This window comes from Bufo bufo, chromosome 1 (genome assembly GCF_905171765.1).
Source record: "Bufo bufo chromosome 1, aBufBuf1.1, whole genome shotgun sequence".
NCBI classification, from domain to species: Eukaryota; Metazoa; Chordata; class Amphibia; order Anura; family Bufonidae; genus Bufo; species Bufo bufo.
Window position 1 is genome coordinate 72,724,721 of NC_053389.1, and position 20,337 is coordinate 72,745,057.

Genomic DNA, 20,337 nt, shown 5'->3' on the forward strand with positions numbered 1-20,337 from the left:
AGTACCTTTTTCCCCCAGTTGTTGAGGAAAATGCCCCCAACAGTTGTAAAAATTAATTTAAAATCAATACAATATCCCAAAGTATTTTTGTACAGTGATACACTGTTATTAATTATTTTGTTTTATCTTTTACAGATAAACCTGTGGTGATGGTGTCGTTGGTTTATCCTCAGGGTCTTACCAGGGAAGGGGAACCTCTTGAGCTATCCTGCAGAGCAGTTGGTAAACCCAGGTAATGTGGAGGTTGTGAGCTGTCAACCACGTAAACTAATTTCTAAAAGATCTGAGGGGTTTCACTAGAAATGTTTATTACTTATTAACCAGACAGAAGTGTCAGCAGGACCATCGTCAGTCTTGAGGAAGCTCTTGGTGTCAGCAGGACCATCGTCGGTCTTGAGAAAGCTCTTGCTGTCAGCAGGACCATCGTCGGTCTTGAGAAAGCTCTTGCTGTCAGCAGGACCATCGTCAGTCTTGAGGAAGCTCTTGGTGTCAGCAGGACCATCGTCGGTCTTGAGAAAGCTCTTGCTGTCAGCAGGACCATCATCAGCCTTGAGAAAGCACTTGGTGGCCATTCGGTACCAACTTTCACCGTGTCATGTGCTGTTCATCTCCATCGATGTCAATAGGAGTTACGGAAATATCTACATGAGAACACCAGTGGGTCATGAACATTACACATGGTCCACAGTCATGACATATCCATTTAAGTTCGTATTCATCCGTGGTTTTATTGAGGCCAATTTCAGACAATACATGTGCATTATGACCGCAGTCCTATGCAGGCAGTGGGTCTAATGACATGAAATAACAGCATCATAGCAACTATGATTAGACCTTCGTTCGGGCCAGGATTCATAGGTGGCCATATAACACTTGTCTAAAACCAGCCTAATGCTATTTTTCCATCTGATTCTTGCTCATATGCCGCAGTGAAATCGGCCTCCCATTTAATTTCTAAGGGAATTTGTACTGTAGTCTATACTTCTACACAGATGAGAAATCTACATCAATAAGTGACAGATCAGGTATTGAAGTGGATTCCGCATGGACCCTACAGTGGGGTACCACTAATGGATTAACCTCATGGCTAATGCAGATCCGTGCCATATTCAAACTCAAATTCGTAACATGCGGATCTGCGGCATATCGAACTGTAAATCCACAGCAAAAATCAATAAGTGTCAGAAAAATCCTTAGTTAGGATTGTAAAAAATAAAATAAAAATATACATAATCTTATCATAACCTGAGACTGGAATCACACATGCAGTTTTTATTTTTTATTTTTTTTGTAGATACGTGTTTCAATGCGTTTGAGCCAAAGCCAGGAGTGGATTCAAATGCAATGGGAAATATAAAGTAAGGACCTAGACTCCTACTAGATCCACTTCTGCCTTTGGCTTGGAAAATTGCACCTCATGTGGGATTTGAGCCTTAGGGTGGGTTTACAATTTTTTTTGCATTAAAAATGGTGGTGGGTGTCCTTTAACTGTTTAGCTCTATTCAGTGGGGTTAAACTGCGAGCCGATCCATGGCATTGAGATTGAAAAAAAAACGTGGTTGAAACCGTGGCGGTTTCTGCTGTGAAAATATGCAGTGGATCTTGATCTGTTTTTTTACCTTTTGTGAACTGATGGTTTAAACCTAGAGTGACAGCTCATCCATTTATTAGCAGGCCCCATACTGTCCCGGATCATATAATATGGTTGGGTGTGCCGGATAATGCCCGTTGTTGTTGAGTATTCCCATGAGCACTAGCTTCCGCTTAGATCTGATGTCTGTTATCCTAATTTTAAAAAAAATAATTTGGGGCTTGAAAATTTGAGGAATAAAGTGTACACCTATTTGGACTCAGGCCCTTAAACCAATATCTTTTCATGATTGGTTGACAGAGACAAGAATCTGTCTGCTCTCATTGAAATCCTGTGCTCTTCCGGTGATCTCCAGATAAGATAGTAATTATAGATAGCCGGCTAGTTAAAGTGTGCGGACCTGACAAATAAAGGAGTTGAGCTGTGTTCTGTGGATGTCATTTTGTCTTCTACAGAGAAGCAAAGGATCAAAGGAATTATAGGACAGGAATAGCAAATCATTAGACCGACTTCTACAGAATCGCGTGTCTCTACTGTAAGGACAGGCCATCTGGTATCTAAAGATGGACGTCCAGAAGAAGCTTTTCCTGCATATTCTTTTTTTTAGCAATTGTAAATAACGGGTGGCTCCAATACTGTGTATAGGTGCTCAGGTTTAGCTGATTCACCCAATCAGAGAAAGTAGGATATAAATATAAATGTAGTAAAACCGGCACTCTTCACTTGGTTGACCACACTGAGAGCAATATGGGTAAATACAATATATTTATTTAGACTTTGATCATAAAAGTATGTTGGGAAAGATGTCCCTTAGGTGGAGATGTCACTTTAAGAAAAGGGGAGGGAGTGGGTATTACCCTTCCATGCTTGAGCTTAAAGTATTTATAATAAATTCATAAAATTGCAGAGATAGTAAAAAATATTCCAGGTTAAAAAAATAAAAAATTTATTAAGAAGTCAGTTAATTAATTAAAGAAGGTTAGTTAATTAAAAAGGTGCATACGGTGCATATCTTGTTTTCACCCTTTTGATGGGAAGGGAGATTCCTTGTGTTTGTAGTCCCGCGTCAAAGACATAGATATCCTCAATGGTCGTCTATAATCAGACGTGAAATAGTTTATTGTAGATGGTCACAGGTATGGGATGTGCAAATGTATAGGTGGCAGATTGATCAATCAGTGATTTATTTCCACCATTTATTTCTGTACATTGATCTCCCAATAATTAATTCAATAATATATATCGTTCTGAGATCTCTGGATCAGGGATCTCTTGGTATATCCATGTAGTTTACAATCGGCTGATTTCCTTAGTTAAACAGTTAGTAGTATGTTTGGGCTGTCTCCTTATTTATATGCCAGTCACTGTAAACAGTAAAGTACACAGAGGTACATAAGATGGATGTATCAGTCCGTTGTTGTGCCTAGCGCGGCGTCCCACACACTGTTGGGCTCACACTATGACTGAAGGTACCTTCTCCGTTGGTTTCGCTTGTTGCAGCTGCCGATGCGCCTTCCAGGATTATCTCCTTCGGCGCCCCACGTGTCTGACGTCACTGGTGTCCCACGTGTTTCGGGTCTGTAAGGCGTTCGCTGTATTCACTGTCTTCGGGGAAGGTCTAACAATGAAAGCGCTTTCCAGGATATTCAAGAGTTGTGTCCGACTGATATTTTTGTTGCGGGTTTGTCTGTTTTTCTACCATACGCGTTTCGGGGGTCTCAACTGCCTCCTTCATCAGTGGTACATCTCCACCTAAGGGACATCTTTCCCAACATACTTTTATGATCAAAGTCTAAATAAATGTATTGTATTTACCCATATTGCTCTGTGTGGTCAACCAAGTGAAGAGTGCCGGTTTTGCATCATTTATATTTATATTCTTTTTTTCATTTGTGTAAAAAAAAAATAACTTGTGGGTAGCATGCACATGTATAGCCATTCTAACTTGCTGATGTTCTCCGTAGACATGTAATACAGTAGTGACTTGTTGATGTTCTCCAAAGACATACAGTATATAGAAGCACTGACTTCTTGATGCTGTCCATAGACCTGTTTAGCAACAGTGACTTGTAGATGTTCTCTGTAGATCAGGGATCAGCAACCTCCGGTACTCCAGCTGTTTGGAAACTACAACTCCCAGAATCCTCCTTTCACTTCAGTGGAAGTTATAAGAACAGCCAAGTAAGTGTGCATGCTGGGAGTTGTAGTTTCAAGACAGCTGGAGTGCCGTAGTTTGCCGATTTCTGCTGTAGACTCATTTAGCAACATTGACTTGCTGATGTTTTCCCTAAGACACGTATAGCAACATCGACTCATTAATGTTCCTAATAGATTTGTTGATGTTCTCCATAGACATATCTAGCAACATTGGGGGTCATGTACGAACAGATATATGCCACTTTTGTGGCGTACATCTGTCACAGATTCTGTCGCACATCATGTTGCGGCAGAATCTACGACTTCTTCCTTGCTCACACCAGGTCTAAAAAAAACTGGGCGTGCAGTGGAAGAGGACCGGTCAGCAGGCCCGTCTCATTCATCATTTTCTACCCCTGGTTTAGGCGGAGAAAATGGGCTAAATGTAACACGGCAAGGAAGCGGTTTTGCATTTAGAATCTGCGGTAGATACGCCGAAGTTATGAAGAGTCCTGCGCCTCTACATAACTCCGGCAGATCCAGCGCAGGGGCTTATTAAGACCAGCGTCTAAAACGCCGGTCTCAATAAATGTGCCCCGTTGAGTCGTAAGTGTTCTCCATAGACATGTATAGCAACATTGACTTGATGTTTTCCATAAGACACATTTAGCAACATTGACTTAATGTTCTCCATAGACCAGTGGTGGCGAACCTATGGCACGGGTGCCAGAGGTGGCACTCAGAGCCCTCTCTGTGGGCACCCGCACCCTGGAAAAAGTCTATGGCAGGGATCGGCAACCTTCGGCACTCCAGCTGTTGTGAAACTACAATTCCCAGTATGCTCCATTCATTTCTATGAGAGTTCTTAGAAGAGCAGAAGAAGTATGCATGCTGGGAATGCTGGAGGTTGCCTACCTCTGGTCTATGGTGTACCAATATGCCTTCGACTTTTCCTGTCATTTATCAGCGCAGGGCGCACTATGATTGGCACGGGCGGCACATTGATTGTAGGCAGGCTATTATAGCTTTGTGATAAAGTACATGGAAGATACTATACTAGATTGGACTGGAGTATTCAGGTTAAATTGCTGCTGGGCACTCTGCCTCTAAAAGGTTCACCATCACCGCCATAGACCGGCCTGTAAATGTTCTCTATAGACATGTGTAGCAACATTGAGTTATCGAGGTTTTCCATAGACCTGTTCAGTAGTATTGAGTCTTTGGTACTTGCTATATTCCCACACAAGAGAAATTTTTCAAACGGACACTTTTTTCAGAAAGAGACATTTTTCTAACAGTATTTATAGAAAAAAAATAACAATTTTAAATCTTTGTCTGTTTTCGTTTTCATTCGGCAGTACTATACCATTGAAATACAAAATGTTATCCTTTTGAGGAAGTCGGCACAGACAGATACAACTTCTATATAGATAGGAAGCACAAGGTCAGTTTACTGCTGCTGTGAGGAAAATGTTATCTTTTAGTATAATAGTAGGTGTAGATTTAGGTCAGTTGATAGGCCTAGATATAGATGTCCATAGAAGAACATTGAAATGATCGGTGTAATGTGTGATGCTCTGAGTCGGCTTTGGTCCCTCTCTGGTCAGTGAATGGTCTCATTGAGAAAATCAACTCCACATAAAGGAGGAAATTAAAGAGCCAGAGCAGGAAGTAGAATACATTGAGGGACTGCAAAATATTACCCATCCACCTTTTTTTTTTTAAAGAAAAAAATATAATAGCATAGAATATTCACGTAGAAACTTTGAATATTTGATTTAAAAAAATTATCTGATGGTAGTGTCCCTTTAAGGGGATTCAACCGTATTGATTGGTTGTAATGCTTCTATGTATATATGCAGAATTGTGCTCAGCATGGTGGGGCTATGAAAGATGTCGTTTTAAGGGGAAGCGGTCACCATGAAAACGCCGTCCAATCTACCGGCGCTGGAAAATCTGGAAAGATTGATATAAAGTTTTGTAGATAAGCTTTCAGCACAACTTGTACTGTAGTCATTCATATCCCTGTTCTTTCTGTCCTTAGGAGTCCAGTGGGCGGTCTTTCTCAATCACTGACCGTCCTAAGTGTCAATCAGTGAATAGCACCGTCCCCCTGGACTCCTAAGGACAGAAAGAGATCTTTTCCCATATTACTCTATAGTAATCTGCTCAGCTTCTCCTGCTCTATGGCATGATGGCTGCAGACCAGCATGTTCAGTGGGACAGGCTCCCTTTAAGTGTGTGTTTGGAATAAGGTTTTAGAGTTGCTCATACATAATACATGACATTTAAAGCCCCATATAACCGCACAATAAAATGCCTCAGAGCGGATTATAAAATTGCTGCCATCGCTAGACGTTAAGTGGCCTGCACTAAGTATCGGCATTTGGCATTCATGGGATGATGTCACTGATTGGGCCCCATGGTTATGACCCTGCTCTGATGTGAGTGACATTGAGCGAGGTGTGACAATGACGTTTATGTGGCACTGGCTGTAGCTGTAGGTTTTCTTTCCCTTTCTATGTGTATTAATGTAGATGCATACAGATGGAATGGAAAGACTTGACAACAACTACTTTGTTTTAATTAACGGAGCTGTCTGACATGCCTAAATGGAGCGTAATTCAATTAATGTTCGCTTCCTTTTTTTTTTTTCCCCAAATTGTGTTTTGTTCATTTGCTGGAGGATTGTGTCGTTTACAAGTGTCGTAATCTGTCCATTACAGTAATGACAGATGAAGGACACGCTGCTTGAATCCTAATGATGGTAAAAATGTGATCTATAGACACGTGAGCCAATGGATTGATCATGGCGTGTGTAGAGAAAAACTGGGCACGCGGATAAGCTCACCGTTTTGGGGTTCATATAACTTTATATAGAAATAATAATCAGCAATGCTGCATTTTAAATTTGTCATTCCCCATATGGCATAAGTAGCGTTTCACCATTCATTAAAACTCTGGCATCACGGGCCACCACTTGGATGACTGAGAGCTCCTTCCTTCCTTCTTTAACTGCCTAGATGTTGTATTTAGCACAGCATCTAACTGGTTAAAAAGCTCTGATCCTGGACCTAAAGTTTTTATTTTTTTTTGTGTTTTTTTTTTTGGATTGTGTCCTCTTTAAAGTAAGCTCCCTAGAGTGTTCAACCTAAGGAAAGACTCGCCTGCCCCCCACTGCTCTCATGGTTCTGTTCGATGACTTCCAGCCAGGATATAGATGGTGTGACATGTGCCAGTACAACCAATCCTTGACCTCAGCGGTGACGTATCTCCAAGCGCCATGTGACCCCAGCAGTGACATGCTGATTGGGGAAACGTCACCGCTGAGGCTAGTCATTGTCTGCAGCAAATGAGAAATAAGTAGCCTATGTTTGTAATGGAGAACAAGTCCTCCAGAGTAGGAGATGCTCTTTGTAACCACTCTCCACTTTGGTTAAGGGAGAATCATCCTGAACATGTGTCTTGTAAGGTTCTGTCCCTTGAATTCTGTTCCCTTTTATTATTACCATTCTGTGTAAAGATGTGCCTTGTAATCTAATACCCATCCCCCATTGTGCTGATAAGACCACATCCCTGAGAGATCTCAGAGACATGCCTACTGCACACTGGAGGAGGGGATAAAAGGTTTAAACTATGTGACACACATACATTGGGAGGGGGGGGGGGGCTCCTCCTCGAACTTCAGGATGAAAGTATTGATTTGACCTATCTCTTGTATACCCTGGGGTGTTGGTCATGGGTTATAACGTGGTAGACAACCATGTGTTATAGCATGATTGACGGAGTCTCACTCCATAACATTGCATATTTAGGCTAGTGATGTACTTACTTTTTATTATTTATTCTGTGATTTGTCCCTGTTATCTTATATTTAATCACACTTAGTAAATTATGTTTATTCACTTAGCCTGCGTAAGCTTACTCATTCTCAAATATTTTGAATTCATGTTTTGAAACAACATGGAACCCCCTTTATTTAATTTCCTGATAGGCTATAGGAAAATGGGTTTTCTTAACTGGACAGCCTCCTTTTTTTTTTTTTTTATGTAATTAAAAATTTAGCGTTGCCAGTGAGCAATTTAATAAAATGTGTCTGTATCGGCGCCACCTGCTGCTTGTTTTTGGAGCTCTGGATCCATGTGAGGTACAGGGCTGGTTCTAGCTTTGTTAGAAAGGTATTGCCATGGGATATATCATGTCTGATTTTAATTTTTTACATTGCTCATGGGATAACCCTTTAATAAATGTTTTAAGGTCTAGCTAAATTGAAAACTCAATAAATAAAGTGTAGTTCCACCAAACAACGGTATAGAAATAACCTAAATGGCAGCTACCCGTGGAAATGGGTTTTGTCACATACTACATACACATACTGATTATCCAATCTGTAGATGGTCGTCGTACGTCACGTCGTTTATTGCTAAACAAATTTTTCGAGGAGAAATCTCACATTGTTGTTTTGTCTTTGCAGACCAGACAAAGTCACGTGGGTGAGAGTAGATGATGAACTTCCCCAGCATGTCATCATCGATGATGAAAAGCTCTACATCAGCAGCCTAAACAAGACAGATAATGGCACGTACAGGTGCGAGGCCTCCAACAGCGTGGGCAGCTCATCAGCCGAATACACGCTCTATGTGTATGGTAAGTCATCAAGTCACAGTAAAGTAGTGTGTGCCCTACTTCTACTGATGGCATCAGTCTCTATGAAGACTAGAGTAGAATAAATGGAGCTGTTGTCCATGTAATCAGGGATATCACTTTGCTCATGCTTCATCAAGCTAGAAAAAGCTCACGTGTGAATGGTAGCTGTGGACTACAACCCCAGTTATTGTCTGCACTAGTTTTCTTGTGAAGCCCCCTTTTCTTCATATTCTACAGCCATCCCTGTAGCTTTATCATTAAAATTTTTGCATTTCGTCTTGCATTCACACAGCTGTACTTTTCTTCCGTGTTTCATCTGCGTATAAAGGAATGCATCCAATTCGGGATAATTGGAAACCTTTCTCTATCCTGCAGTTGTATCTGCTCAAGTGTTTGGCAAGAAATATGCATATAAAAACTGACGGAAAATAGTCATGTTTAGAGAATCCCTAAAATAAGTGTAATGCAAAAAATATATAAAAAAATCAGCAGTAAATCAAATTCTTAGTCATCATCGTCTGTCAAGTAGGTAAACAGTTCTAGTTTCAGATTATTCCATGTGGGTAAACCTCACTTCTTCCATTTCCAACCCCTGTGTTTGGCAAATCTGAGTGTCGGCTGGTCACCTGGAGCGCCAACCACTTTTAGGCCTCAAAGTGTGCATGGCCCCATTGACTTCTATGTGCATGGGCCCAATGGCTTGTGTGGGCTATTAGTTTTAAAAAACGGCACACTGAAGAAAAGTTTTGGTCATGTGCATGAGGCCTTAAACTGTCCCTGCACTTTAAAAAAAAACTTTTGATGGGTCATCGCGACACATCAATGGTTTTGATCGGTGGGGTCCGAGTGCTGAGACCGCCACTGATCGCTAGAAAGAGGAGAAAGAGCTGACATATGGTTTCATCTTGCTGCAGGAGAGACTCCAGATGGACTCTTAGGCCCCTTTCACACGAGCGAGTTTTCAGCACGGTTGCAATGCGTGACGTGAATGCATTTCACCCCCACTGAATCCTGACCCATTCATTTCAGTGGGTCTGTGTACACGCTCGTGTGAAAGAGGCCTTGGACTTTCTATTGAGCCAGTCTCCTTCTATGTGAGCAGGTCTCTCTCCTTGTTTTAGCGATCGGTGGGGATCTCAGCATTCAGACCCCCACGATCAAAACCTTGAATATGTCGCTATGAAAGTTTTTTTCAAAGCACGGTGACAAAAAGATATATATTTTTTTTTTACTGATGACTTAAAGTATCCTCCTTGATAGGTCATCAGTATCTGATGGGTGGGGGTCCGACACCCAAAACTCCCACCAGTCAGCTTTTTGAGAAGGTACCAGCGGTTGTAGTAGACACTTCGGCCTTCTCGCAGCTTTGCCTAGGCCACGTGTGGTCATGTGCATCGGTCACTTGGCCTGGGCACAGTAAAGCACCATTGAAGTGAGTGGGGCTGAGCTGCGATATCAAGCATAGCCACTATAGTAAAAGCTGATCTTGGTGGTCCCAGGTGTCTGACCTCCACCGATCAGATACTGATGCCCTATCCAGAGGATACGTAATAAGTAAAAAAAAACAAAAAACTTTAAGCCGAACGGGCATGTGTTCTCAATTGGAAGAGGGGAATAAGCTGGTCCCAGTCACCGTCAGCTTATCTTCCTTGAGAACAGATGAGTCGGTCATGTTGCCATCAGGAGAGAGTTGTGCTCTGTACCTTGTCTGGTTGGTAGCCACAATGTGTGTCCACCACTATGACATTGTCACATACTAACAGTTTGTGACCTGGCTGTATCGGGAACACCCCAGCATGCAGCAGCACTTAGGGGTCGTGTAACAAAAAAAAGTCCTCTTATTCTTAATAAATAAATGAATACAACTTTCAAATAGATGCATTTGGTAGGGTAGTGTAGGACCAGAAAAAATAAAGTGGTGCCCCACATTCCCAAAGGTTTAGCTCAACTAGTTATGCAAGAAGGCTAGTAGAGGACTTGTTCACCGTGAAGCTACCTCCTTAGCCATTCACACTCCAGTATTTGCTATTTTTCATCTATTCATTTTAAACCAAGAATCAAAAAAGAGAAGTGTAAGGCTACTTTCACACTTGCGGCACAGTGATCCGGCAAGCAGTTCAGTCGCCAGAAACGTATGCCAACTGGATCAGGATGCTGATCAGTCAGAAAAATGCATTGAAATGCCGGGTCCATCTTTCCGGTGTCATTCGGCAAAACAATTAGTTTTTTTTCAAAAGCCGGATCCGGCACTAATACATTCCTATGGAAGAAAATGCCGGATCCGGCACTATTACATTCCTATGGAAAAAAATGCTGGATCCGGCATTGAGGCAAGTCTTCAGTTTTTTTTCACCAGAGATAAAAGCGTAGCATGCTGCGGTTTTATCTTTAGCCTGATCAGTCAAAAAGACTGAACTGAAGACATCCTGATGCATCCTGAACGGATTACTCTGCATTCAGAATGCATGGGGATAAAACTGATCAGTTCTTTTCTGGCATTGAGCCCTTTTGACCGAACTCAGTGGCGGAAAAGAAAAACGCTAGTGTGAAAGTACCCTAAATCATGTGCGTTTGCATCCACTCCCCGTTTCAGCTTAAAAAAAAATAATTCAAGATCATATTGATCAATACTGATTAAATACGGACGTATGAATGAGGCCTACTCGTATTCTTCTGTAAGCGTCAGCAACTTGCCAAAAGGTTAAAGGGGTATTTCAGAATTTTAATATCTGATCAATGGGGGTCTGACACCCCTCATGATCAGCTGTACGTGAGTAGCTTTGGCGCAGAACTGCGCAGCTCTGTCCATCATGTAGTTTGTTGAGCTGGCTACCCAAAAGCTTATCGGCAGAGGTGCGGGGTGTCGGACCCCTACCGATCAGGTATCTCTTATTTATTTTTATATATATATATATATATATATATATATATATATCGATAGGTCATCACTATCTGATCAGTGGGGATCTGACACCTGATACCACAACCGATCACCTGTTTGAAGGGGCTCCATCATTGGATAGTGGTTGTGGTAGGTATTGCATCCCAGGCCATGTGACCGATGGCCGTGAAGTCATTGGCCTAGGAAAAAGCCGCAGTGCTCACCCGAGCTCTGAGGCCTCTTACAATGAAGGTGCTGGGTGTTGGAACCCTACGGATGAGATATTGATGACCTATCCGGAGGATAGATCATCCATATTGCAGTCCCAGTAAAAAACTTTTAGGCCACCTGCACACGAGTGCAGATCAACGCACATAAGATCTGCACAATTTCTGTGCATTTCTGCAGCATATATGCAATTTCTAACGCCGTTTTTTTTTGTTGCGGATTGGAAAAGGGTGAAATCCGCAGGTAAAAACCGCAAACAATTGCCATGCTGCAGATTTTGAAATCCGTAATGCAGGTCGATTTCCGCACTAAAAAAAAAATCTGCGTGTACATGAGATTTGTGTTATCTATTATACACTTTGCTGATGCTGTAATACGCTGTGGTTTTTCTCTTGGGGGGGGGGGGCATATTCCGTAACGCGAACAGCCGGCCTTGAAAGTCTGGTTACGCAACTTTCACACTAGCGTTATTGCTTTCCGTTTCTGAGATCAGTCATGGGCTTTCAAAAGCGGTCCAAAACGGATCAGTTTTGCCCTAATGCATTCTGAATGGAAAAGGATCCGCTCAGAATCCATCAATTTGCCTCCGATCAGTCTCCATTCCGCTCTGGAGGCGGACACCAAAACACTGCCTGCAGCTTTTTTCTGTCCACCATGTGGTGCGGAGCCAAACTGTTCAGTCCTGGCACACGATGTAAGTCGATGGGGACGGATCAGTTTTCTCTGACACAATGGTGTTCATGACGGATCGGTCATGGCTATAGAAGACATAATACAACCGGATCCGTTCATGACGGATGCATGCGGTTGTATTATGGTAATGAAAGCGTTTTTGCAGATCCGTGACGGATCCGCAAAAAAAAAAAACACTAAATGTGAAAGTAGCCTTACTTAGGGCTCTTTCACACTTGCGTTGTCCGGATCCGTCGTGTACTCCATTTGCCGGAGGTGCCCGCCGGATCTGTAACACCGCAAGTGAACTGAAAGCATTTGAAGACGGATCAGTCTTCAAAATGCGTTCAGTGTTACTATAGCAGTCAGGACGCTATTTAAAGTCCTGGCTGCCATAGTAGTAGTGGGGAGCGGGGGAGCAGTATACTTACCGTCCGTGCGGCTCCCGGGGCGCTCCAGAATGACGTCAGAGGGCCCCATGCGCATGGATGACGTGATCCATGCGATCACATCATCCATGCGTGTGGGGCGCCCTGACATCACTCTGAAGCGCCCCGGGAGCCGCACGGACGGTAAGTATACTGCTCCCCACTACACTTTACCATGGCAAACAGGACTTAAGCGTCCTGGCAGCCATGGTAACCATTCAGAAAAAGCTAAACGTCGGATCCGGTAATGCGCCGAAACGAAGTTTAGCTTAAGGCCGGATCCGGATTAATGCCTTTCAATGGGCATTAATTCCGGATCCGGCCTTGCGGCAAGTGTTCAGGATTTTTGACCGGAGCAAAAAGCGCAGCATGCTGCGGTATTTTCTCCGGCCAAAAAACGTTCCGGTCCTGAACTGAAGACATCCTGATGCATCCTGAACGGATTTCTCTCCATTCAGAATGCATGGGGATAATCCTGATCAGGATTCTTCCGGCATAGAGCCCCGACGACGGAACTCTATGCCGGAAGAAAAGAACAACGCAAGTGTGAAAGAGCCCTTAGATGCATAGCAATGTGGAAGGGAGCAGGCTTAAAAAATAAATAAATGAAAACAAGGAACTAGTAAATTAAACAGTGACATCTAGTGGCCAAACTGTATGAAAAATAAATGCAATTTTTAACGAACTCCTAAATTTCACCCACATTTTGGCGTATCCATTTCAAGAAGTGCATGTAAGCTCTCCCTCATAGCACCTCAATGATTGATAGCTGGTTGCTCTACTTTTCTGGAAGAATTGACATGTATGGATATCGCTCTGCCACACACCAGCAGTGCATAGCCAGACTCGGTGCCACATTAAGCTGTCATTTTGTCTTCTATTTGTCTTTGTCATCTTGACGGTGACACCATTCTGCATCCATATTCCCTGAGCTCTCATAAAAGTACTGTCTGTAATTAAGGGTTTGATGTATTAATTACAGACAGGCCGGCTCTGGGCGAGATGAAGGGACTTCCAGATGTGCCTGTGATTGGTGGCTGACATCTCGCTAACGTCTCCTATCACACGCAGAGTACACGCGCTGCACTCCCTGCTCGCCCTACCTTCCTCGCAAGTTCAAAGGCAGATTACTTCTCTGCTTCTCTTTCATCAGGGCCTGGGGAAGGATGACTCATTAACAGGTGGCAGCCGAAACATGAAAGTGCTCCCCTATTTAACACCTTATTGTTTATTTTATCACTTGGGAAGCGTGGAGTGAACAGCTGGGTTAGACTGATTGCGACCATTCCCAGCAGGGGGCGATGGGGTCACCTAGGTGCAAATGCAGTATGAGTAGCAGCAGGACCAGAGGTGGTGGGATCTTGCGTGTATCTGCTCGCTTGGACAAGTTTACGCAATGCTTGGCGCAATGATCTCGTCCAATCACATTTCAAAATGCCTCATCACGCCCTGCTGTGCATTTATCTGTCAGGTCCCCCCTTTCTGCATGTTCTGATGTCGTCTTCTCTCCCGCTGCTGGTGACCTTCTGTATGGTGGACCACGTTGTCTGTAGATGGTATAGCTTTGATCATGGGGAGCGAATTTGTGACGGGCTCCCCATAATACAGAAAGTAGCAAGGTGGTGCTAAATTGTTGAAGAAGAGTCCACCTCACCTGAGATATTGGTGGCATATTGCTAGGATATGCCGCCCATGTCAGATAGGTGCAGGTCCCACCTCTGGGACCAGCACCTATCTCTAGAACAGAGTACTTGAAATGAACAAAATTGCAGCCTCCCTCCACTCTATATGGAACTTCAGAAAATAGCCGAGCCAGTGCTCCCTCGAATGCAGAGTGGCCGCCGCATGCACTTTGGGAGGTCCATTCTAGAGACCTCTGGGACCCCCACCTATCTGACTACTGATCTGAATACTAGCTATATGCCACCAATGTCTTAGGTGGGACAATCTCATTGTTTTCAAGTTATAGATGCAGATAATCTATCCAACACTCTGCACCTCCACCGATTAGGAGCCCCGTCAATCAAAGTGGAGAGGGGGAGGCAGTTCCAGAGAGAGCTGAGCCTCTAGGTGTAATGGCAACGCCCCCGTTGCTCCTAGAGGCTAATTTGCATATAATAAAACATAATTTTTCCCAGCAATGCGGGCACATATGAACATGGGACCAACACAGATGCCTTCAGCTGCCAAGTGCACGTTTAACAGGTCAGACAGTGTCATAGGAACAAAACTGCTGACAGATGCCCATTAAAACTTAGCCTGATTCAAGGGAGCTGAGCTGCAATACCATATACAACCTGTGGACAGGTGTGGCGCTGTTTCTAGAAGAAAGCAGTCATGTTCTTCTAATCCAGGACAACCCATTTCACTATATAACCCCCCCCCCCCCCACCTCGATACGGGAGTCCCAATGCTATATATTGCTCTCGAATTTTACCTGTTTTGTAGATCTTCCCCAGCTTCTGTCTATCTCTACATATCTAACTAAAAGCAAGCAACGCCTTCCGCGCCCATTCACCCTTCTCTTCTTGTGATTCATTAAAGGAAAATATCCCATGATGACAAGCCTAGCAATCATAGAAGACAAGCGCACCTACACACGGGAAAACATCAAAAAACCACGGCTTGTTATATGTGACACCATCACAACATCTTCTAGTCTTCCGGTTAATTCCCAGAATCGCACACTGGCTTTCATCTTTGAATGGCCCTTAGTCTCTGCTGTTTCTTACCCTCTGAATCGAGGACAGATTTGGGTCCCGATCTGCTCCGCTCTTGTGATTTTCTCATCTTTTCTCGCTGCGGCTGCCCATTAGCCAGTCATTTCAGTCTGTCATTTGTAATCCTAAGATACCTAATGTAATTCGCTCTGCTAACAAAGACAGAAGAAAGCGCAGAAGAAGAAAGCGCTGGGATATGCCCAGATTAATTAATTGATTTTATTCTATAAATCACACAATTAAAGGCAGTGTTACAGGGAAAATTCCCCGCGGTATACTGTATATTGGGATAAGACAATTAAAAACTGACAAGCTTCTCAAACCAGCAGAGTGGAAGGCACTGCGACCGGCTAAAAGGAAGGCTCTCGAGGAGGCTTATTTCTAGGTGCAGACCAGGTAAGAGCTTTATGCAATTAAAGGGCTTCTCCGTGCATTTTGTCTGAGTGGTTGTAATCTGCGGAAGGAAGCTCTTTTACATAATACCCTCCCCCAATGCCGCCATCTCCACTGCACTCGCACATCCTTCGGGTGCTTCCACCCAACTGGATGCGGCTGCTGCTTTTCCTGTTCAGCTGCATTACAGTCAGTGCAGTTGAACAGGAATAGAGGCGCCACATCCGGATGGAAGAGCCCCCAGCATGCGCAAGTGCAGCTGGGATGGCGGCATCGAGGGAGGATAAGTCCTATGGAAAAGAGCTTCCCTCCACAGGTTAGTTACAACCACTAATTAAGTTAAAAGGGGGGTCCACAACCAATTTTCTTTCATTATATCGTGTGCAGGGTCTTACAAATCTACAGTGGATTGAAAATTCGTGAACCCTTCAGAATTTTCTGTATTTCTGAATACATTTGACCTAAAACTACATCAAATTTTCACATGGATCCTAAAAGTAGATCCAAATTTAAAACAAAAGTAGAACCCAATCAAAGAAATTAGTCAATATCACGTTTGTCTGAGGGGCAAAAGTGTGTCAACCTTTGCTTTTAGGCCCCTCTAAAAATAATGTTAAGTAAAATCCCGAAAATTCGTGAAACAATCCAGCACTTTATTAATCGGTAGATAATAAATATTGTGGCACAATACAGTTTATATAGTTCCATGTATTACCGTACTTCTTTTATCCCTTTTCCCGGAGGTCTTCTTTAAAGGGCATCTGTCAGCAGTTTTGTACCTATGACACTGGCTGACCTGTTACATGTGCACTTGGCAGCTGAAGGCATCTGTGTTGGTCCCATGTTCATATATGCACACATTGCTGAGAAAAATGATGTTATACTATATGCAAATGAGCCTCTAGGAGCAACGGGGGCGTTGCCATTACACCCAGAGGCTGTGCTCTCTCTGCAACTGTCGCTCCTTCTGCACTTTGATTGACAGGGCCAGGCAGCATAAACCTGATCACACTTGACCCTGACTTCTCCTAAAGTCATTGAAAGTGCGGCATTTGCAGAGAGAGCAGAACCTTTAAAGTGTAATGGCAACGCCCCCGTTGCTCCTAGAGGCTCATTTGCATATATTAAAAAAAATTCTGAGCAATGCAGGCACATATGAACATGGGACCAACACAGATGCCTTCAGCTGCCAAGTGCTCATGTAACGGGTCAGTCAGTGTCATAGGTACAAATCTGCTGACAGACGCCCTTTAAGTGTCCAGTGCTAGGTCTCAGCTATTCTCTATGGCGGCTTCTGGTTCTTTTTATCAGTGTGACTTCAGTTTTCCAGAGAACGCCGATCCAGCATTGTCCCAGGCAACCACGTCTTCTGCTGCTGATCGGAGGTCCGAACCCAAAGCGTCCCCAATGAACGATTACAGAAAAAAATCTTTTTTTTTTTAACGTGTGAATGCAAGGGAGACGACCCAGTTATCCATTGTAGTCGGTGGAAATTGACAGGTACAACATTACTATTGATTCCTATGGGGATAAAACGATAGGTGTGTGAGTAGACTGATATATAAAAGCTACATTATGTAGCTCAGGGCATCACACGGCGTTCTGCAGCTGTGTAGGCATTTCTGTCCCCCACTACTCACATGCACTCTGTAGAGCGCAGTGTATGGAGGCTGTACGGCGCCTTAGTCAGAGTCACGTAGGTGGTGGCTGCTGTATGGATGGAGATTTATGTCCGTCCCATAGATGTGGGACCGAGATGTGAACTACCACTTCATTCAAATGGGGGACTTGGGCCCTTAATGGTTTGACATTGCTGAGAGTCCCAGCAGTCGGCCGCCCCCTGTGGTCATACATTTATCACTTACCCTGTGAACAGGTGATAAATACCGTTCATGGGATAAATCCTTTAACTTGGTATTCAGAACCGGATGCCCCGCGGCAACATGTGAACGTCAAAGTAATTCCTCCATTGGGATTGGAGATGGTTGAGCTGATTCTCCAGGTTCCAACTCTACGGAGAACCTGAGTGATATGCATTTTGTAGGATCGATGGAGAATAGAGTTTTTAGGGATTTTCTCGTCGCTAATTGGGACCAGTGATCCAGTGTTTCGGCAGCAATGTGATGTGACTTTTCGTCCGGAGCACTGGTTACAGCAGTGGTGCCTTGGCAGGAAACCCAAAGTCTTGTCTAAACAATCCATTACTAATGATTTTTCCGAGCTAGCTCGGTCACCGCCCTTTTGGTTAGCAAGATGGCCTATTTGGCATATTATCTGATATGACGGTCTTAAAGGAATTCTCTGGGAATTTGTAAATACGATTAAAAGGAATATACGACGGGATAGGGGTCAGCGTCTGCCTACTGACATCCTATCCATAAGGCCGCTTCCACATAGCTGTGTCTGTATTAATGCAGCAATACACGAGCCTTCTGCTGTTCTTCTGAGCCAAACTGGTATGTATTGGGGAGACAGAGGTGAACAGGATGAGGCCTGTCACCAACCCACCCTTGTGTCTACTTCTGTTTCCCCTGATGGCTCCCGTTATCTAGATTGTAGAAGTAAGTCATAGCCAGAATTTAATATTAGTATTACTTTTTTATGTGTTTTTTTATTTTTATTTTTATATTTTTTTCATTTCTTTCTATTCTGTTTACTTTTATGATTCGCTTCTTTATATACTTTTTTTGTTCACTCTATTGCAGATCCTATTTTTTGCAGCATCTGCTGCTATATTAGTTGTCACTTCTGCAGTATCTTCACAGTCACTACGTTATTACCAGTAACCACGTGGAGAAAGTGACCGATTGTCATCAACTGCTGGGAGACAGACTGCGAAAGATGCTGCCAACAGTTGTCACATTCATTAATATGTCCACCTTAACAATGTAGTAAAATATCAGCATCTCTGTATGTAAAATAAGATTATTAACCCACCCGGGCTACAGTACCGATTTACCAGAATGTGCCTATTGTTTGGGTGGAGTTACTTATTAAAGTAGCACTCTCACAAAAAAAATATATATTCTCTGAAGTGTTAGGAAGATCACATCATGTACCTTTCTATCAGTGACTGTATTTGTGAGTTATAACCTCCCTTCTGATCCTCAGCTGTGTCATGTGACCAACACTCTGCCTCTCCTACTGACACAGGACAGGAAGTCAGTTCCTTCTCTATTCATTGCTATGAGACTGACATTGAGGCTCCCATAGGAATACACAGAGATTGGCTTCCTGTCCACACATAAGATGCTGTATTATTCGGAAAGTCACAGTTCTGGTCACATGACACAGCGGAGGATCAGAAGGGAGGTTATAACTCACAAATACAGTCACTGGTAAGATTACCTTCACTACAGTTTACATCATGCACCTCTCTAACAGGTCAGAGAATACATTTTTTTGTGGGAGTGCTCCTTTAAAGTAGATATGCCAAATTTTGCACATTAGTACATGTCAGCTAGTTAAAATCTTAAGACATTTTCCTTTATTTTCTTAATGTGTAAACTCTCATTTCCACCACGGATTTCACCCTTCGCAATGCATAGGGTGGAATCCATGAAAAATCTGCATGGAGCATATACTGATTTTGCTTCGGATTTAGTGAGGATTTTCCTGCAGCAAATTCGCAGCTGTGGAAAATCCACCCCGTGTGGACGCACCCTTCAGGCGATTTCAGACATGGGGCGGATTCCGCACTACAGATCTGCATGATATTACCGTGCTGCAGATGGGGTTTGAAATCGGAAAGATTCCTAATGGAAAAACGAGTATGCAGTGAACTTTCAAATCTGCAGCATTCTCTTTGTTATGGAAGTGCTGCAGATTTTCCCGCAGATTTCATCCCTTCAGTGTATAGCGGTGAAATCTGTGGAGGGATCCACAGCACAGTCTGCATGTAACATGTGCATTGGCTGCAAATTTGCGAGAGATTTCCAGAGAGGTTCATGGTGAAAAATTCTGCCGTCGCTTTGCAACGTGGATTCCAGGTGCTGAGCATATTCTGTGGTGGAACGTTGTACCACGCGTTCAGGTTAGGAAGGATATGGCTGCTGATGTATATAGTGCAGAAATCTTTGCAGCCTGTGGACACTGTCATGGGCGAGGGTGGGGGTCTGTATGCATGCAGTCATATAGGAGCATATGGGCTACAGGAGCAGAACAACTAAAATAGGCGAAAAGTCAAACATGGCACATAACAGAACCCAAACCTTCACAAGGGACCCACTGATTATAATGGTGTCCACTCTTTTAGACAAAAACAAGTTGTTCGTGTAGGACTTTCTTGTCTCCTGTTTTTGGCGGAATCTGCCACAGGGGGAGCACGCAACGCAGATGTGAACAAGGCTTAAATGAGGAGCAGCGCTCACAGTAATATCCATACCTTAGTATTGTGAAGACTGCACATTGTACTTCACCTTCTTCTGTCGCCGGTTGTAAGCAATACCATCTGTAAAAAAAAAAAAGGCAGTTATTAAATCAGAATTTCAGAAGGAGAAGCCGGTGTTGTGTGTAGTCAGTATTAATGCAGATTCTGAAGATAAGCCCCGATCTACCCTAAATCTACATAAAATTGTAATACAGTAGAAAATCCTTACAAAATCGCAAATGTTAATCCCTAAACTTTGATAATCTGGTACT

General features: G+C 43.3%; 1 protein-coding gene across 4 annotated transcripts in view; it reads left to right on the top strand.

Annotated features, from left to right (window-relative positions):
* CADM1 (cell adhesion molecule 1) overlaps positions 1-20,337 on the top strand; it is a 277,335-nt gene that overhangs the window by 203,471 nt on the left and 53,527 nt on the right. For 3 of the 4 annotated variants that reach the window (XM_040426205.1, XM_040426210.1, XM_040426215.1), the window contains exons 6-7: positions 136-232; positions 8,202-8,374. In XM_040426205.1, coding sequence (XP_040282139.1) covers positions 136-232; positions 8,202-8,374 — 270 coding nt within the window. Of the gene's footprint in view, positions 1-135; positions 233-8,201; positions 8,375-18,401; positions 18,627-20,337 lie in introns of those variants that run through there. The other variant, XM_040426224.1, reaches the window with a different exon arrangement.